Here is a 21,792-nt window from a genome sequence, read left to right as displayed (position 1 = left end):
AATTATTAAAATAAATTAACATTTATACTTCCAAGTTTAGATTCAGAGTTTTGTTTAGCATTGTTAACTGATTATAAATTTTACTCTCATTTTCTTTTTCAAATTTGGAAAAAAAATTTAAAAATCAACATTATCTTATTGTCTTAGTTATCTTTGGCATTAAATTATTTACTCTCCAAGAACTGAATTGAATTTGTTAATCAAATACTTGTAATCAGCCAGTTTTTCAGACTTTCTCAAAATTAGCTGGCTTTATGCATACCATCTTTTCTTTTGCTAGAGTTTTATTTTTCAGGTTGAAATAGCAAATATGAACCCTGTTTTCAAAATGTAAAAAGATCAGTGAAAGACTTTGTGTTTAGTAATTTCTGGGGAATAACAATCTAGGCTCCCCCAAGTGCTTCTACTCTTTTTGGCTTATGTTTTCTTTGAGGGCTGCAATGTTATAGCAACAAAGCCTGTGTCTAGAATGCCTGCTTTCAAAATCCAATTCCATAGACATCCGGTAAGAAAACTAAATAAAATCAATGCCTTGAACAATAAAACCTGATTTTAGCTAGTGGAAAAGAATTTCTTCCTGCAAACAGGAGTAATACTGTGACGTAATATATTCTAAAATGGCAAAGTAATAAAAGCCGGTTGATAAGAATGGGAATTTGTTGTTTTGCAGTGAAATGGCTAATTTGAGATAAGTATTGTTTTACATTTACTTAACAAGGTTCTGTAAAATTGTGATACATATTTGTTGCATGAGCACTTAGAAAAAGCATATTGAATAAAAGAAACTTAGCAAAAAAAGCAAACCCATTTTAGCTTAATATTTAGCAAGACTGAGAAGACCAAAGCTTTTTCCCCTTATAACCTTGTTTCTATCCAGACACAAGCGAATTTCACTCATTTGATCTGTCTTCTAGTCCACGAATAAAGCCCTTCTTGTCACCACCAGAGACATCTTCACCACTAAGCTTTTGCTCACCTGTTTTTAATGTATCATTAGTGAACTCAGTATCATTGTCATGGTGATTGAGGGTAGTGGGTAGTTTAGGTTGACTGATCTTGTCAATATAAGAGTGTGATTGTGTTCTTTTCACTAGGGAAAAAAAAATAAACCATTAATCTCCAGGCATAAACATCAGTTGCGTAATTTAAGGAAATGGATCAACTCTAGGACACTAAGGACTTTATCCTTTAGTCTTGATCTCCCTTGGAACTTCCTAATATCTTCTCAACTTTTCAAAAGCCAGATAGACTCACCCTCATATGACAATTAAAATAAGAATAACACTAGCTGTTCACTTCTGTTTTAAGTTCAGCTCCCTTATATATAGTGTGTCAAAGGATGCTAGAGGTTAAAGATGTCCCTAAGTCATCATTAAGAAGTCATCACTTAAAGAAAGGCATATTTTTTGGATTATACTTATAAATTTAGCCATTTCTCTACTAATATACAATCTATATTATACCTAAGAAGTACTGAAATTTAATTGATTAAGGACATGTTGTAAAAATAATGTGATTCTTGAGAATAGTACCTCCATTAAATCATACTTTAGGATATTCCAGCATTCTGAAAAAAAAGGTTTTCTTCTTTGTTTCTTTTTCCCAGTGAGTGATTCATGGGCAGCTCTTGGATTCTTTTTCTCTTTGTGTTCTTTTTTTCCAGTATTCTTTACTCCTCCTTGTCTTTAAACATATTATAGCTACTTGTGTGGTTTACAATACATGTTGACCTTAGTTCTAAATCTATTTCAGCTGTATTATTAATTTTTTTCTGCTTGTGAGGTCTAACGGCTAAATCATCTATGTCTGTCTTTGCACAGAATTATTTCCCTAGGAACTCTGTAAGGCACAATGTGAAACTGATTAGGATTTTACAGTCCTGGTGATTTTCCTTCTGCTCTATTACCTAGGAAATGCTGTGATACAAGAAGCTGATGAATCATTTTGTAGGTTCTCTTTCCCCCATATGCTGTGATTATTGAAATTCTGATTGGTCATGGAAACCCCACCTGATTCCATTGGTAACAAAGTGCCAAAATGGTCTGTGATTGTGGTTGCAGTTGGGGTTAATTGAGAAAGAATGTGTTGGTGAAAGGGAATTGAATTAAGCCTTTTTTATAATTAAAACAGACATACAACAAGGAAAAATATTAATGCATTTCCTTAGGTAATATAACATTCATGTAAGATTTTACTTTTATATATTTTAGCCTTTCCCACACCTGTACTTGAAAGTTGGTATGTATTATGGCTGAGTTAAAAATATGAAAAAAGGAAAATATGGGATCTTTTTTTTCCTTCTCAGGAAAGCCAAGAATGCATCATCATTGTGGCTATTATTCCTATGATTTTTAAGAGTATTATTTTATTACATTTCTCTCTCTCTGTTGTTAAGTCTATAAGTCTCTTTGTAAGGATTATGACTGGATGGAAGGCTGCAGATCTGTTATTGGGTGAAGGGGGAGTTGGGGAAGGAGAATAATTTCTTTTTTGGTTCGATCTTTATCCCTTTTCCCTCAGACTGACATTATCTGGCCTGAGCTATACAATAATGCAGCTTCAAATCTTTTACTTCTAACCAGACCAAGAGCTAGAACTAAATGGTACTGATTCTCCTAAAGCACCATTTAGAAACATTTTCTTGATCTTGATGTTTCCTCACTGAAGCTTCTTTTGACATTTTAAAAACTGGTCACAGAAACATAGTATCACAGACTTGGAGGAGACCTCTGCTTCCTGTAATTCAACCTGTGCCTGAGGAGGAATCCTGCCCAGAGCATCCTTAACAAGTCACCTTACATGAAGTCTCTGCTTGCAGCTTCCAGTGGAAAGGAAATGTTTTTTACCCATTATTCTTTTTTTTAATTTTTTTTTTAATTTTTGAGCAATCGGGGTTAAGTAACTTGCTCAAGGTTACACGGCCAGTTATTTCTGGGTGTGGTGCTGAGTGTCTGAGCCCGGGATTCGATCTCCAGGTCGTCCCAACACTGGAGCCGGTACTCTTACTCGCTGAGCCACTTGGCCGCCCCTTTACCCATTATTCTTGATTCTTCTGTCTAGGACTAAGTAGAACAAGGCTAATCTCACTTCCAAATGACAGTGCTTCAAATGTTTTGAAGGGAATTGTTTGAAATTCTCCTTAATTTGTCACATTTTCAGGTCAAACAGCCCAATCAGTGAATCAGTAAGCATTTATTAAACATCTGTGTGCCATTCTCTGAGCTAGGCACTAGAGATAATATTGGAAAAATGAAATAGCCCCTGCCTGCCCTCCAAGAGTTTATATTCTGGGATGGTGACAACATTTGCATAAATTAGCATATACATGTAGATAAGGAATAATTATGAAGCTTTTGATGGAAGGGTACTAAAAGCAATTAGGAAAGTCTTCATTTGAAAGGTACTGCTTGAAATGGGAGGTGGAGTCAAGGTGGCAGAGTAGAAACAGGATCTAAGTTTGGCTCCATTTTCCACCTTCCCCAATTCATGTAAAAGGGGACTCTGAACAAACTTTGGAGCTACAGAACCCACAAAATGCCACAGAGAAGCTAACCTCTCCCTGAGGACAGCCCGGCAGACCAGCAGGAATTGGCCAGTGCAGTGTTCTGGGAGCCAAGCCCAGCTCTACCCCAAGGTTTTAGCCCCAGGGCGGGCCTGACCAGCCACCGGCTGGAGGGACTTCAGATCACCAGCAGCGGTGGCCGTTTCCAGAGTTATCAACATATAGATGCTAAGGACAAAGTGAGAGGTCAGTGCAGTGTGGACTTTGGGACCCAGTAGTTCGGAGTGCATTGGCTTTTTCCCCGAGGGTTAGAAACTGCTGAGGAGCCCTGGTTGTTCAACCGTCCCCACATGTCAGCTTCAGCTCCTGGCCTGCACAGTGTAGGGGGACCAAGTGACCAGTCTGAGGGGTAAACACTCTTACTTTAACCTGCTTGGATCTGGATTGCGGTCTAGGGTAGAGGTCCAGGGGTGTGTGTCCAGCTTGCCAGAGCATGTGGAGGCTTCAGCAAGGGCACCAATTAATGCCTCCGGCAGCTGAAAAAACCCCAGCATTTGGGACAAAAGTTCCCCTGTCTGGTGGCAGAGTCCTACTGTGGCAAAAAGTCTAAAAGTCAAGTAATTGAGTGGCAACATGAGCAGGCAAAGGAAACAAAGCAACCAGAAGAATCCAACATTAGACTCCTATTTTGGGGACAAAAAGGATCAAAGCATGGAACAGGAGGAAGACAGTGAAGTCAGAACTCCTGCACCAAAAGCTTCAAAGGAAAATACGAGCTGGTTACAGGCCAGGTTCCGGGATTCCCAGATTAAGGAGAAAATATTGCAAGCAGCCAGGAAGAAACAATTTGAATATTGTGGAAACACAATCAGGATAACCCAGGATCTGGCAGCTTCTACACTGAGGGATCGAAGGGCTTAGAATATGATATTCTGGAGGTCAAAGGAGCTGGGATTAAAACCAAGAGTCACCTACCCAGAAAAACTGAGTATCATGTTTCAGGGGAAAATATGGTCATTCAGTGGAATAGAGGACTTTCAAGCATTCTTGCTGAAAAAACCAGAGTTGAACAGAAAATTTGACATTCAGATACAAGAAGCAAGAGAAGCATGAGAAGGTAAACAGAGAAAAGAAATCATAAGGAACTTATCAAAGTGGAACTATTAACATTCCTACATGGAAAAACAATAATTGTAACTGATGAAACTTTTCTTAGTATGCAAATACTTGAAGGGCATATATATATATATATATGTGTGTGTGTGTGTGTGTGTGTGTGTGTCTATATCGGAGTGTATACGGGCGTACCAATATATATGTGAATGTGTGTATATATGTTTACAGGTATACATAGATAGAGGACATAGGACCAATTTAATAGGAAGGGATGATACTTAAAAGGTGAAATCAAGAGGTGAGAGAGGAATATAATGAGAGGAGATGGGGAGACACAGAATGGGGTAAACTATCTCATATAGAAGAGGCAAGGGAAAATGGTTACAATGGAGGGGAAGAATAAAAAGGCAAAAGGGAATGGGTCAACCTTATTCTCATTGAATTTGCCGTGGGAAGGGAATGAAATACACACTAAATAGGATATCTCACCCTACAGGGGAGTAGGGGGGGAAGGGAATGAGAGGGGGGATGATGTAAGGGAGGGCAGGCTGGGGGGGAGGGAAGTTGGAAGCACCCACTTTTGAAAAGGGAAAGGATCAAAGTAGAGAATGAAAAAGTGGTAGTTGGGATAGGAGGGAGGGAAATATAGTCAGTCTTTAAAATATATCTACTATGTTAATCTTTTGCATTAGCTACACATGTATAACCTATACTGAATTGCTTATCTTCCCAGTAACGGTGGGTGACAAGGGAGGAAGGGATTGAATCTGGAATTCAAAGTTTTAAAATCAAATGTTTAAAAATATGTATATATACTATGATTAATACTATTTTACATGTAATTGGGAAATAAGATATACAGGCACTGGGGCATAGAGATCCACCATGCCCTACTGGAAAAGTCAAAAGGGGTATGGGAGAAGATATGGGGGAGAGCAGATTGGAGGAGAGGATATCCTGTTGGACTGCTATTTTGGGTCAGTGGGTAGTGGAAAAACGGGGAGAAAATTTGTAACTCAAAATCTCGTGGAAATGAATGATGTAAATCAGAAGTTAATAAAGCATCTGAAAAGTAAAAAAAAAAAGGTACTGCTTGAACTGAGCTTGAAGTGAGAGTGTATTTTTTTGTATCTCAATTAAGTCATTTAACATATTAGGGATCCTTTACATATTCATAGTTATAAACTTGATAATCATTCCATCTACCCTTTATCTTAGTAATTCATAAAAAAATAGTAAACAGAGGAAGGCCCTGGCAGAACCTGAGTGAACTTTACTAGAATTCAATACCTGGGTTAACTTTAATCCATTCATCAAAGTTCTTTAGGTCTGGTCATTCAGACACCTTACTGTTCTATCATTTAGCCTACATCACTCGAAGTGCTTCACAAACATATACTTCCTTTCGCTGTGTTATGAGTAATATCATGGGAAGAGCACTGAATTTGAATTCAGAAGAGCTAGGTTTTTAGCCTACTCTTTTGTTTGCTTCAGGTATGATCTTGGGCAGTCCCTGAAAGTGTTTTTGGATTTCTGTTCCTTATAGGTAAAATGATGAAATTTCCTCCTAACTTTAAATGAATGATGTTATTTATGGAATTTCCATTACTTACCTGTCCAGATAGTTGCCATTTCAGAAAGGAAATGAGGTTTAGCAGGTATGCTTTTTTCTTGATGGATTCATGTTCATTCACTTGTTCTCAGGTATACCTGACCACTTCTACTTTATTTAAGTGATTATAGACCACAATTTTAATAATGTGGTCTGGAATTTTCCAGGAATTGGTCAAGGTCATTGACTCAAGAGTCAGAAAAAATATCTAATCTAACTTGCTTTACTTTTTAAAAAAAATTGAGCATTTCTTTTTGCTAAATTACTTCTATTCCTCACATTTTTGCAGATCTACTTCCATCTATTCTGTATGTAACTTGTTGATACCTATTTATTCATGCTATCCCCCATTCAAATGGAAGGTACTTGAAGGAAGGGACTTTTTTTGTCTTTGCTTTTATTTATATATTGTCTTCTTCATGGAAACACAATATGATTGTGGGGCACACTTCCCTTTTTTGTATCCTTGGTTCTTATCATGGTGCTGGGTACATAGCAGACAACTAATAATGCTTGTTAATATATTGATTTATCAATTTTCAAAATTATCAGCAGAAGTTAAGCACTCAAGTTTGCATGCACTTTCAAACCTAGTGTCTTTAAATTGTTTTATTGTCATTGTGTTTGATTGGGTGCTGATTTTCTATTATTTTCTTCACTTGAGTTTTGTCTAGTGACTAATTTTGTTTCTAACTCCTGAGTAAAAGAAGTGAAAATTTCTCAGACTATACTCTAAAATCTAATAAGGCTTTTTGTGGGAAACAGGCCGAAGTTCCCCTTCACTGGAAATCACATGATTTACAAGGACTCAGAACTCAGAGCAGTAGGGAGTCACCCCTTTCCTCAGTGACACCTCAGCATAAGATATGCCAAATAAGGACAGAAGTGTTTTCTCAAATGCATGTTGGGTGGTCTACTGTTTCCTTGTTCTGGTACTTGAAGTAGATTGCCATGCTTAGATTGTGCACCTGACTTCTAGCCAATGGAAGAAAAGGGTCAGAAGCGGGGTGGTGGAGAATTCGGCATTAGGGCTTTATAACTTCACCATTTTCTTTTGTAAAATGCTTCTCCTGCCTGATCATTTGTCAGGAGGGTGGCCCTTTCTCAAGATCATAATAAACCATTCTTTTCTGCTTCCTACCTTGAGAAGCCTCTGAGTATTATTTGGGTAAGGATCTTTGTTGCACAGGGTTTTGGGGTATACATACTCCCCATTGTGAAGGTTTTTTTTTTCTTTAAAAGAGAAAATAAAAACATTATTAGCTGAGAAATGTTGAGGAGTTCTCCTGAAAATCAATTATCACTTTCCTTCTCAAAACTTGTTTTTCCTATCTCCCCCACCCCCTAAAAATAGATGCTCTCTTTGTTGCACTTTATATTGTTCACAAGCATTGGCTCATTCCCAGCTTTAGAATTCCTCATATTAGTTATCCTTTGCTACTTGTCCTTGTTTGAATCTTCTCTATGTATATTTTATTAAAAAAATTTTTTTGTTTGTTTTTTGGAGGGGGGAAGGTAGCACAATTGGGGTTAAGTGACTTGCCCAAGGTCACATGGCTAGTAAGTGTGTCTGAGGCTGGATTTGAACTCAGGTGTTCTTGACTGCAGGGCTAGTCTTGTATTCACTGCTCCACCTAGCCATCCCAGGCATATTTGTTTAGTTTTCTATGAACAGTGTCAGCGTGCCAGGCCACATTTTTATCATTTCTTTCCTGGACTAGTATAAGGACTGCATTTTCCCGACATTGGTATCCGTGCCTGTTGGGCAATATAGTATTAGTATATGTAAAAATGATTAGCGTTTCAATTAAAAATAAAATAGGTGAAGGGATCTAGTGAATTAGGAAAGTAATAATGTTAATGGAGAGGAGAAAAAAAGACTAGTAACTCTGGGAAAATAGATAAAGCAGGTATTTTTATAAATGCCTGTGACTGGGTTAATTTATGAGAGAATGGATAAATGAATAGAAAAAAAGAGACTGATTGTTGACATAGTAACCAAATAAGACTTCTATATTGTGTCTTGTGAAAACTTAAAATTTTCAAACTTTAGAAAATCTAATAATTCCTTTTAATGAGAATAAGTGAAAGCATAACTATTTTAATAGATATAGCCCATTGCAATATGTATTTTTTACTTTTATTATAAAAAATTTAAATTAAATTATATTTTCAGTTATAAATTTTCTTCCTTTCTCCTTCCTTTCTCCCATCTATTGAGAAGGGAAGAAAAAATCAACTCCATACATACAGAAATGACCACAATAACCATGTTCAGAAAGAAAGAAAGAGAAGAGAAAACGTTATTCAATTTGTATTGTGAGGTCACTTACTCATTATTTGGAGGTGGACAGCACGTTTTAGAGAGTCTTTTAGAATTGTGATTGTTCTTTGTGTTGCTCCGTCTTTCACAGGTCTTTCAAATTTGATTATTTTTACAGTATCCTTGTTATTATATAATTTTTTTCCTGATTCTGGTCACTCAATTGCTTATCATTTCATATAAGTTTTCCCAGGTTTCTTTGAAACCATCCTCTTCATTTCTTACAGGACAATAGTATTCCATCACATTCATATACCATGGCTTGTTCATCCATTCACCACTTGGGCACCCTCTCAGTTTCTAGTTCTTTGCTACTACCAAAAAAACCCTGTACTATAAATATTTTTGTTTCTATGGTTGTGTTTGCTCTTTTCATTGATCTCTTTGGGATATAGACTTAGTATCAATGATACTGGGTCACAGCATATGCATGATTCAATAGCTTTTTGTTCTTCATTCCAAATTGCTTAAGAGAATGGTTTGAGCAGTACCAATTTTCACGGGCAATTCCTATTTCCCACAGCTTATTATTGTCATTTTTCTATTCTGTTCATTTAGTAAAAGGATTCTAAAAGAAGTTATTGTACAATCAAAAAAGGTTGTGTATATGTGTGTATAAATAGATTGAGGAAAACATAGATTCAAATCCGAGAGAAAGAGAATATTAATGAGAGAGACATTTATTGAAGAAGCAGGCCAGTTGAGTGGACTGAAAGCTGGTCTGGTCTGGTGTTTAAGGGGTGGTAAGGAGAAGTTCTGAATTCAGCAGTTCCCACCTCTGACCACATTGACTGAGTAACTACTTTAGAAAAGTCACCCATCATCTCAGTTTCCCCACACCATTATCTAAGACTATATTTTCAGAGAAGATACTGACCCCCTCTAGGAGTTCTTTTTTTTTCCCTAGCAGTTCTTTATGTCAATTAAATCACTGATTGATTATGTATAACATAATATAGATTCTACATTAATAATTATACAGGATAAACAGATTGACAGCCATTATATTTCACTCAAATCATATTATCATGCTATATTATTTTCTGTACTGGATACACATTTGTTTCATAAAGGGATTTATTATTTTATTCTTTATATTTTCTCTTCACTAATGGCAAAGTCATATATACAATGAAATTGAGCTTATTTCTTAGACTTATAGATCTAGACCTAGAAGGACTTCAGAAATGATCTAGTGAATGACTTCATTTTATAGATTAGACTTGGTAACTTCATCTAATGTGTCATAGCTAGCTGGTGTCAGAGGTAAAATTTGAACCTGGAACTTCTGCCTTCAGAATCCCTGAGGGCTCTTTTTAACTGTATTATATTAAAAAAAATTATACTTGAAATTTCAAGGAGAATATAAACATATTTTTACAGTCTTTTTCTACTTTAGAAAATGTGCTTTATAAAATAGATATTGCCAATTCATGAAATGTTATTTCTGCTTTTCTTAATGTATTAGGACTTGTAATAAGGTTTCGTTGTTTTCAGTGTGGTGGAGAGGTTAATCTTTAGTTGCTAATTTGTCATAGACTGCTATTTTCAGTATATGTACAGGTATTGAGGTAAATGTTATTAGTTCTGTAACACAATGCATCTTAAAATATCTGAATGTTTGTCCTTTTTTGATTGTAATTCCTTCATGCATAACTATTTTTGAATGGATGATAGTGGGTTTTTGAAAAAAAAAAATTAAGCGCACAATTTTGCAGTATTTTGATCATCATTTTCTTTCTTTCTTGCAGTGTATCCTATTCAGTACATGTATCAGAAGATTATCCAGGTATAGTGTGATATTTTATATATTAAATTTTACTATTTTCACTTGTATAAAAAGAGTTTTTTTGAAGGCTTTGCATGTGGCATCAACATTTTTTGAGTGGTTGTGTTCTGAAATCTGCTTTGGAGGACCCTAAAGAGATAGATGCTTCAATTATTTTGTGACTTGGGTAAACTAATGTAATAGAAGGTTAATGTAATATAATATATTTAAGTTTTTTGCCTGACTTTTAAAGATGTTTTCCTGACCTTATTTCAGATCAGAAATTATAACTAACAAAAGAAAACCAGAATTTATAGCAATAAATGAAATCTTCACATTACATTAATATTATATTAAATCCAAAATTCAAGTGATCCATGATGGCCTAGAAGCTACTTTTGTAACATCATTTGGGTCTTTATAAAATCCAGTCTGTTTACCTGCATTTAGCAAAGTGATCCTTACTTTTTATAATTTTCCTGGTTTGTGATAACAAAGATATGTTCATTGTGAGCAAAATTAAGAGTTCAACCACAAACAGATTCCACTATGGACCAAAAAAAAAAAAAAAAAGGCAAAAAACAAAAAAAGGGAGGGGGTGGAGGAAATGAAAAAAGTATGTTTATTTCCAGTTAGGAGTGTTCCATTGTTTCCTTTAGATGTAAAATAATTCTTTCTATGCTCTGGCCATAGGAGTAATTTGCATTTTTTCATAATAGAAGGTTATGGATCTTTTATCTTTATATCTCCTTTCTAAAAACCAAAATATTTCATATGAATTATGAGGTATGCTACATTTAATATAGAACTATCAGGGAACTTTGTCATTTTGTTTGTCTCCACTTGTATCTGTTGTATTTAAAATAAAAAGCCTTTTTTTTTTGGTTGCATTCCTCTTTCAGGTCACTATTTTGCCATACTATTACTTCTCCTTAATCTACTTTGGTGTCACCCTATTCTCACTGACATCCCCTCCTCAACCTTTTCTTTCTACTACTGACTTTGAATGGTGACTGATTTTCAAGGGAAAAAAAAGGAAATAACTTGTCTGGCTTATTCTAACCTTCAAGAAAGAATAGAATTTTTGTTACATTATTATAATCATGCAGATCTGAGAGTTGATGGACATAATACATTGTCAGTAGGTCCCATTTACATTAAAATATAATGTTACAGAAAGAAGAACCCTAAGCATTATGTCATATGATTATGACACTTATTTTCCACTGATATGTGTTATTGCATGTGAAATGTGCTTTCCTTTTATGATACAAGAAAGTTAACATTTATTTGGTAATACTTGACAGTTCAGTAGAAAGTCAGCGCTCTTCTATTCATTTTTAATGGAGAACAGAATTAATTAAACAACCCTCTCCCCTTCCCCCCATCATTCATTATGTTGATTTCTAAATTCTTTCTCACATAGCTCCTCACCCATCCATTGAGAAGGCAAGTAATATGATATCATTATATAGATGAAGTCATGCAAAACATATCCATATTAGCCATGTTATTAAAAAAAAACCTCAAGAAAAATAAAGTAAAAAAAGGCTTCAAATGTGCATACAGAATTGATCAGTTCTGTCTCTCAAAGTGGCAGCATTTTTCATCATTAATTGGAATTGTCTTGAATCATTGTATGAATCATAAGAGTTAAGTCTTTCACAGTTTATCATCATTGCAATATTGCTATTACTATGTACAATGTTCTTTTGGTTCTGCTCACAATTTTACATCAGTTCATTTAAATGTTCCAATGTTTTACTGATCTCATTCCCTTTACCATTTTTTTATGGGATTGTAGTGTGCCACAACTTGTTCATCCATTCCTGAACTGATGGGCATCCCCTCAATTTCCAATCCTTTGCTACCATAAAAAGTGCTGCTATATATTTTTTGTATATAAAGGAGCTTTTCCCCTTTTTCTTTGATCTCTTTGGAATACAGACCTAGTAGTGGTATTACTGAGTAGGGTATATATAGTTTTATATTGATATATTACCAAATATATCTCTAGAATATTTGGACCACTTCATAATGCCACTAACAAAGCATTAGTGTACCTATTTTTCCAAATCCCCTCCAATATCTGGCATTTTTCTTTTTTCCCATGTTAGCTAAATTGATAGGTGTCAGATGGGACCTCAGAGTTGTTTTTATCTGCGTTTTTCTACAATAGTGACAAAGCATTTTTATGACTATTGATAACTTTGATTTCTTCTGAAAACTGCCTATTCATATTTTTTTAACATGAATTACAGCATGGCTCTTCTTTTTGTAAATTTGGCTGAGTTCCCTATTGCTAGAGAAGTGTGTCTTTTGTCAGAGAATCTTTCTATAAAGATTCTTTTCCATTTTTCTATTTTGGTCTAATTTTGCCTGAATTAGGTTTGTTTGTGATCAAGCCTTTTATATTCATATAAACAGAATCATTTACTTTACTTTTTTTCCTCTCTATCTCATTTGGTCATAAACATTTTCCTTATCCATTAATCTGACAGGCACATTTTTCCATCCTTCTTTAACTTACTTATGATGTCACTCATTGTCTCGAAATCATTTATCCATTTTGATGTTATATAACTTGGTATGTGGTGTGAGATGTGGGTCTATGCCTAGTTTCTGCCAAACTGCTTTCAGTGTTCCTAGCAGTTTTCATAAATCTTGCGTTCTTATCCCTGAAAACTTGGATTTTTGGGTTTTTCAAACACTGAATAATTATGGTCCATTACCACTCTAGATTGTATACCTGATTGATGCTACTGAAGTAACACTTATTTCTTTGCCAATGCCTGATTGTTTTGATGATTACTTCTTTCTGTAATATTCTTTGAAATTTCAAACTGCAAGGCTGCATTCCTTCCTATTTTTTAAATTGATGTCCTTGATATTCTTGACTTTGTTTTTACAGATTATTTTTTTTTTAGCTCTATAAAATAATTTTTTGGTAGTCTCATTGGTACAACACTGAATAGGTAAATTAACTTGGATAGCATTGTCATTTTTATAATACTGGTTCTGTCTGCCTGGGAGCAATTCATAGTTTTTCAGTGTATAGATTTGTCTATGTTTGTATGAAAAGTTTTTTGTAATTGTGTCCATATAATCCCTGGATTTGTCTTGGCATGTCTAATGGTAAGGGAATTTGAAGATCTTCCCTGCCCCTTAATGGTCCTCACTTGGAGCCCAACAAGAGAAGCTTGCTTAGAGGAGGCTTGTTTTTCAGGAAGGCTTTCACACCTTTTGTTACTTTGTAATTAGGCAGTGGGTCACAAAGGTTGTGATGTTTTCTGACCCTGAAGAAGGCTCTCTATATACACATACATATATACATATACACACACATACACACACACACACATATATACTTTGAGGTGAGATTTTGCTTTGAGGCTCATTGTAGCGCCAATGCAATATTTACAGCGCCCACGATCATGACAAAGACTATGACTGTAAGTATCGCATGATGTTTGATTGCAAAATATGCCAAACTCTCAAGATAGAGGATAGAACTGAAACATTTATTTAGATACCAGAAAACCAAATCCCCATAATACTAAAGATATTCAGAAGCTATAATAATGCTGAGAGCCACAGCATCCTTCAGCTTTCCCACAAACCAATACAAGATCAATATTTACTCACAAAACTCTCTTTCTCTTTGCCTAAACTCCTTTGTCCCCAACTGTCCCCAACTATCTCCAACTGTCTGGCTAGCTCTCTACCTGTGGGCTCTGCTTCTCAGCAAACTCCTCCCACCACAGGCTCCATGTGACCACATTCAGCATATCAGGGGGCAGAGTTTATTTCAAAGTTGGGGAGGTCCTCAAACTCCCCCTAGGTCTATTAAGGGACAGGGAAGATCTTCAAATTCCCATTCCCATTACACTCACTTATGGGAAGAGTTGTGTGATTTGATCAGATGAGACCATCTGTTTTACTTAAATTGTCAGTTTTGCTGGCATGTTTGTGCACAAGCCTTTTGGGCAGAAGACTTGCTTTGATTTGATCTTGATTTGTGGTTCATTCCATTTTCACTTATATTAGTAATTTCATTTTCTTTTTAAGAAAATGCTTTGTCTATTTTATTAATTTTTTTCCCATAAAACAAGTTCCTAGTTTTATTTTGTTCAGTTATTCTTTTTTAGTTTCAATTTTGATTTTCAGGATTTTCATTTTGGTGTTTAATTGGGAATTTTAAATTGGTTCTTTTCCTTTTCTTTTTTTAGATACACGTCCAATTTATTGATCCATTTTTCCTCTCTTTTATTGATTTATTCAATTAAAGATATAAATTATATATGGGGTGGCTAGGTGGTGCAGTGAATAAGAACACCTGCCCTGGAGTCAGGAGGACCTGAGTTCAAATCTGGCCTCAGACACTTAACACAAAATTAGCCTGTGACCTTGGGCAAGTCACTTAACCCCAATTGCTCTACCTTCCCCTCTCCAAAAAAAGCAAAAAAAAAAAAAAAGATATATAAAAGTACTGCTTTGTCTACTTCCCACAAATTTTGGGATATAGTCTTGTTGTTATTCTGTTTAATGAAATTATTGATTTTTATTTTTTTCCCTTTACTTTTTAAAGTGGCTCAGACTTTTAAACTTTTAATCTATGCTTTTGCTTTCATTGCCTTTTTATTAAATATATTCTTAATTGCCTTATGGTTTGAAAAGGGTACATTTAACATTCCTGCTTTTCTGCATTTCCTTGTGAGCTTTTTATGTCCTAATATATGATCAATTTTTATGAAGGTGCCATATATAGCTGAGAAAGTTAGACTGCTTTCTATTCCCATTCAATATTTTCCAGAGGTCAATTATATCTAAATTTTCTAAGATGCTAATTGTCTCCTTTCATTCTTTTTAAATTATTTTATGGTTAGATATTTCTAGCTTATAGAGGAAAAGTTGAAGTCCCTGCATGAGGATGCTAGTATGGCTTTATTGTCTCTTTTTTCTTGTATTCATTTAACTTTTCATTTCAGAATTTGGATGTCATGCATATATTTTTTAGTATTGATATTATTTTATTGTCTTTGTTGCCTTTTAGAAATATGTAATTTCCCTCCTTATCCCTTTTTAATTAAGCCTATTTTTGCTTTGTCTGAGATCATGATCACTACCCCTGCCTTTTTTCAATTTAAGCATAATAGATTTTGTTCCAGCCACTGATTTTAACTTCCTTTGTGTCTTTTTTTTCAAGTGTATTTCTTGTAAACAACAATACATTTTTCTGTCTTCTTTTACTTTATGAGTGAGAGTTCATCCCATTCACACTCACATTTATGATTACTAACTTGTGGATTTCCCTCCCTATTTTTTAATGTTTATCTTACTCTTTCTTTTTATCTTGTCCCTCCTCTAAAGTCTATTTTGCTTTTGACCACTGCCTTCTTTCATCTGCCCTCCCTTTTATTGACCTCCATCCCCTTTCTCTTATCCCCTTCTCTTCCTACATCCTTGTTGGGTAAGATATATTTCTGTTACCTACTAAATGTGTGTGTGTGTGTTTGCATATGCATATGTATGTGTATGTATACATATTTATATATTTTCCCTCTTTAAAACAATTCAGATTCATATCTACTCATGTAGGTTTAATCATTACCTTCAACTATAAAAATTCTTCCTTCTGTGCCTCTTTTATGTGAAATAATTTTCACTATTCTTCCTTTCCTTTTCCCTTTTTCTTAGAGCATTCTTCCTTATTGCTTATCCATTTTTTAAAACATCATAATGACATAATCAACTCACTCTGGCACTTTCTTTCAGTATATAGTACTTCTAATTACCCTGATAACGATAAAGTTCTTAGAAGATACTTGTATCATCCTCCCATATATAATGGTGAACAATTTGGACTTATTGAATCCCTTCTCTTGAGTCTTATAATGGAAAGTCAAATTTCCTATTCAATTCTTGTGTTTTCATCCAGAACTTGGAATTCCTCTTTTTCTCTAAATGCCCTTTTTTTCCTTTGAAGGTTTAGACTCAGTTTTGTTGGTTTGTTATTCTTGTTTGTAATCCCAGCTTTTGATATTCTGCTAGGAATATCATATTCCCAGCCCTCCATTCCTTTAATGTGGTACCTGCTAAATCTTATGTGATCCTGACTGTGGTTTCATGGTATTTGAATAATTTCTTTTTGACTGCTTGAAGGATTTTCTCTTTGAACTGGGAGCTCTGGAATTTGGCTATATTTCTAGGAGTTTTCATTTTGGGATCTCTTTCAGGAGGTGATTAGTAGATTCTTTCAATTTCAACTTTACCCTTTCTTTCTAGAATATCTTGGCAGTATTCTTTGATAAATACTTGAAATAGGATTTCTATCCTCTTCCTTCTATCATGGCTTTCAGTTAATTCATTACATCTTAAGTTATCACTCCTCTGTTTTATTTTTTAAGCAATCGGGGTTAAGTAACTTGCTCAAGGTTACACAGCCAGATGTTTCTGGGTGGGTGCTAAGTGTCTGAGCCTGGATTCCATCCCCAGGTCATCCCGACACTGGAGCCGGTGCTCTTACTTGCTGTGCTACCTGGCCACCCCTCTTCTATCTGTTTTACAGTCAGTTTTTCCTATCATATTTCAATTTTCTTCTATTTTTTTTCATATCCCATGGAGTTAGTTTTTCCTTGTCAGTTCTATTTTTAAGGAATTATTTTCTATAGTGAGCTTTTGTACCTTTTTCCAATTGGCCAAATTTGCTTTTTATGGAATTATTTTGATGTTTTGTACCTCTTTTATCACTTGGCCAATTCTGTTTAAGTTGTTATTTTCTTCAGTATGTATCTATTGCCTCTTTTACCAGCCTTTTATGGGCCTTTCATAATTTTCTTCCTTTGATTTCATTTCTTTATCTAATTTTTCCTCTACCATTTTTATTTGATTTTGAAAACCATTATTTTGTAAGTTTTCCTGAGAGTTTTTATTAGGCTTGGGTCCAATTCACATTTTTTTGAGTCCTTTTTTTGTCTTCATTTTCTACTTAGATTGGTTCTTGATCATCTCCCCTTTCCCATTCACCATAGTAGCATTTTTTATGGTCAGGTTCTTTGTTGTTTGTTGGCTCATTTTTGCACCCTATTTCTATATTTGGATCTTTATGTTAATGTTGCCCTCGTGGGGGTGGTGGAAGGTGTTTGGGGAAGGATGGGGTGGAGAGGAATATAGGCACTGTCTTGAACTTTCAGCTTTTTCCAAACTGCCATTTTTAGATCTAATTCTGTGACTTTGTAAGTTTTCAGTGCTTCCAAGGTATTGTGATCTGCAGAGAGGTGGGAGTCACTGTTCTCTTGTCTGTACTGTGGTCCTTGTCCAGGAAGGGCATCCAGTCCCTTGGGACTTCAACTCAAATTTCTTCTCTGGTCCCTTCCTCCCATGGGAGTGGAAATAAAACTTCCTCAGAGTTCCTTATCCCTTTGGGCAGGAATTGATATTGGCCCTCAGAGCTCCTACTCACTCTAGATGGGAAATTTCTCCCCTCTGTCCTTGAACTATGATCTGGAAGAGGGTATAGGCAATGGCGTTGTCAAACAATTTCTTGTTTCTCTCCATCCACTGCTAGCACCGGGTTCCCCTGCAATTTCTTTCTGACCACTTGCCAGGTTTCCTTACTGTCTCTGGCTTGAAAGTTCCTGAAGCTGCTGCTGCTTCTGTTACTACTCCTTAGTCTTACCCCTGCTGTTTCATCCACATGGACTCTGGGCCAGCCTCCAACTCTGTTAGAGATCTCTCTTTCCTTTCTCCTAAGTTATCTTGGACTGGAAGAATGTTAGTTGTCTTTGCCACTCTGGAAATGGATTGAGGCATTATTTTTTGGAAGATCTTGATTTTTTGTTTGTTTATTTTTAGTTTCCAATATTCCTTTCCTCAAGTTTTGAGTTACAAATTTTCTCCTGGTCTTTCCCCTACCCACCACTTTAAAACAGTGATCTCACTGAATACCGCCTCCCCCAATCTGCTCTCTCTTGTATCCTTCCCCATCCCCTCTTTGACTTTCCAGCAAGGCAAGATGGATTTCCAGTTGCATGTAAAAAAAATAATATATTTTATTAAACATTTGATTTTAAAACTTTGCTTTCCAGATTCTCTTTCCCTTCTTCCCTTGTCACCCACCCTTACTAGGAAGATAAGCAATTCAATATAGGTTGTACATGTGTAGTAATGCAAAACATTTTTATAGGGAATATATTGTGAAAGACTGACTACATTTCTCTCCATCCTATCCCGCGCCCCACTTGTTCCATTTTTTTTCAAATGCTTTATTAACTTCTGATTTACATCATTCATTTCTGCCAGATTTTGAGTTACAAATTTTCTCTCCGTTTTTCCCCTACCCCCCCCCCCAAATAGCAGTCCCACAGGATATCTCCTCCTCCCATCTGCTGTCTACCATATTTTCTCCAATACCCCTTTCGGCTTTTCCAATGGATCTCTATGCCCCAGTGCCTGTATATTTTATTTCCCAATTACATGTAAAATAGTATTGATAATAGTATACACACATACACACACACAGACACACATATATATCCACATACATATTCCCTTACTGGGAAGATAAGCAGTTCAGTATAGGATGTACATGTATGTCTAATGCAAAACAATAATATAGTAGATAGATTGAAAAGACTGACTATATTTCCCTCCCTCCTATCCCACCTTCCACTTGTTCTATTCTCTACTTTGATCCCGTCCCTTTTCAAAAGTGGGTGCTTCCAAATTCCCTCCCACCCAGCCCTGCCATCCCTTCCATCATCCCCCCTCTCAGCCCCTTCCCCCCCTACTCTCCTGTGGGGTGAGATACCCTATTTAGTGTGTATTTCATTCCCTTCTCAAGCCAAATTCAGTGGGAATAAGGTTGACCCATTCCCTTTTGGCTTCCTATTCTTCCCCTCCATTATAACAACTTCCCCTTGCCTCTTCTGTATGAGATAGTTTACCCCATTCTGTCTCTCCCGATCTCCTCTCATTATATTCCTCTCTCACCTCTTAATTTCATCTTTTAAGTATCATCCCTTCCTGTTAAATTGGTCCTGTGCCCTCTATCTATGTATACCTGTAAACATATATACACACATTCACATATGTATTCATATGCCCACATACCCTCATATATAGACATATATATGTATATATATATATATATTTTCTATTCCCTTCAACTACTGAGAAAAGTTTCATAAGTTACAATTATTGTTTTTCCATGTAGGAATGTCAATAGTTCAACTTTGATAAGTTCCTTATGATTTCTTTTCCCTGTTTACCTTCTCATGCTTTTCTTGCTTCTTGTATCTAAATGTCAAATTTTCTGTTCAACTCTGGTTTTTTCAGCAAGAATGCTTGAAAGTCCTCTATTCCACTGAATGACCATATTTTCCCCTGAAACATGGTACTCAGTTTTTCTGGGTAGGTGACTCTTGGTTTTAATCCCAGCTCCTTTGCCCTCTGGAATATCATATTCCAAACCCTTCGATCCCTCAGTGTAGAAGCTGCCAGATCCTGGGTTGTCCATGTCTACCATCTTCAAATTGTTTCTTCCTGGCTGCTTGTAATATTCTCTCCTTAATCTGGGAATTCCAGAACCTGACTATAATATTCCTAGGATTTTTCTTTTTGGGATCTTTTTCAGGAGGTGATCAGTGGATTCTTTCAACCTCTATTTTGCCCTCTGATTCTAAATCATCAGGGCACTTTTCTTTGAGAACTTCCTGGAGGATGATTTCTAGGTTCTTACTTTGATCATGGCTTTCAGGTAGTCCAATAATTTTTAAATTATCTCTCCTGGATCTATTGTCCAGGTCAGTGGTTTTTCCCATGAGATATTTCACATTGCCTTCTATTTTTTTTATTTGTTTGGATCTGTTTAACAGCATCTTGATTTCTCATAAAGTTATTAGCTTCCATTTGCTCCAGTCTAATTCTGAAGCCATGATTCTCCTCATTGAGCTTTTGAGATTCTTTTTCCATCTGGAAAATTCAGCTTTTTAAGGCATTCTTCTCCTCATTGTCTTTTTGAGCCTCTTTTGCCATTTGAGTTAGTCTATTTTTTAAGGTGTTATTTTCCTCAGTCAGGCTGTTGACTCTCATTTCATAATTTTCTTGCATCGTTCTCATTTCTCTTCCCAATTTTTCCTCCACTTCTCTTATCTACTTCTTAAGGTCCTCTATGGCTTGTAACCAGCTCTTATTTTCCTTTGAAGCTTTTGGTGCAGGAGTTCTGAATTCACTGCCTTCCTCCTGTTCCATGTTTTGCTCCTTTTTGTCCCCAAAATAGGAGTGTAATGTTGGAATCTTCTGTCTGCTTTCTTTCCTTTGCCTGGTCATGTTGCCTCTCAGTCACTTGACCCTTGGGCTTCTTGCCACAGTTGGACTCTGCCACCAGACAGGGGAGATTATGTCCCAAATGCTGGGGTTTCTCAGTTGCCAGAGGTATTACATGGGTGCCCTCTCTGAAGCCTCCACATGCTCTGGCAAGCTGGACACACACCCCAGGACCTCCACCCTAGACTGCAATCCAGATCCAAGCAGGTTAAAGCAAGAGTGATTACCCCTCAGACTGGTGCTTGGTCCCCCTACACTCTGCAGGCCAGGAGCTGAAGCTGCCACATGGCGCTGGCTGGCTGTGCTGGAGTCTCGGGGGCTTCTCACCCTGGGGGCAAAAGCCACGTACTCCCACTTACTGGGTTCCAAAGTCCAAACTGCACTGACCTCTCACTTTGTCCATTTGCAACCGTGTGTTGATAAATCTGGAAACGGCCACAGCTTCTGGTGATCTGGAGTCCCTCTGGCCGTTGCCTGGTCAGGCCCACCTTGGGGCTAAAGCCTTGGTGTGGGGCTGTTCTTGGCTCCCAGAGTGCTGTGCTGTCTTATTCCTGCTGGCCTGCTGAGCTGTCCTCAGTGGGAGGTTAGCTTCTCTGTGTCATTTTGTGGGTTATTGAGCTCCAAAGTTTGTTTAGAGTCCCCTTTTTACATGGATTGGGGAAGGTGGAAGCAGGAGCAGCAGGGAGGTCCTGCTTCTACTCTGCCATCTTGGCCCCGCCCACTTGTTTTTCTTTCTTTCTTTTTTTTTTTTTTTAAAGCAATCGGGGTTAAGTTACTTGCTCAAGGTTACACGTCCAGTTATTTCTGGGTGTGGTGCTGAGTATCTGAGCCCGGATTTGATCCAGGTCATCCCGACACTGGAGCCAGTGCTCTTGCTCGCTGAGCCACCTGGCCGCCCCTAAGCAATTGGGGTTAAGTAACTTGCTCAAGGTTACACGGCCAGGTGTTTCTGGGTTTGTGCTAAGTGTCTGAGCCCGGGATTCGATCTCCAGGTCTTCTCAGCACTGGAGCCGGTGCTCTTACTCGCTGTGCTACCTGCCTGCCCCGCCCACTTGTTTTTCAAAATCCTTTTTGAGCTCCTCCATGGCCTCTAACCAGTTCATATTTTTCTTGGAAGCTTTTGATGCACGAGTTCTGACTTTGTT

The 21,792-nt window shown here is 36.6% G+C and overlaps 1 protein-coding gene across 1 annotated transcript in view; it reads left to right on the top strand.

Annotated features, from left to right (window-relative positions):
• Positions 1-21,792, top strand: part of PARP8 (poly(ADP-ribose) polymerase family member 8) — a 234,894-nt gene that overhangs the window by 94,838 nt on the left and 118,264 nt on the right. Inside the window, exon 3 of the mRNA XM_069095303.1 lies at positions 10,305-10,342. Coding sequence (XP_068951404.1) covers positions 10,305-10,342 — 38 coding nt within the window. The remainder of the gene's footprint in view (positions 1-10,304; positions 10,343-21,792) is intronic.

This window comes from Petaurus breviceps, unplaced genomic scaffold (assembly GCF_028583685.1).
Source record: "Petaurus breviceps papuanus isolate PSGF00001 unplaced genomic scaffold, PetGlider_PUasm1.0 226, whole genome shotgun sequence".
In the NCBI taxonomy this organism is placed as follows: Eukaryota; Metazoa; Chordata; class Mammalia; order Diprotodontia; family Petauridae; genus Petaurus; species Petaurus breviceps.
This window is presented reverse-complemented; position numbering and strand designations above follow the sequence as displayed.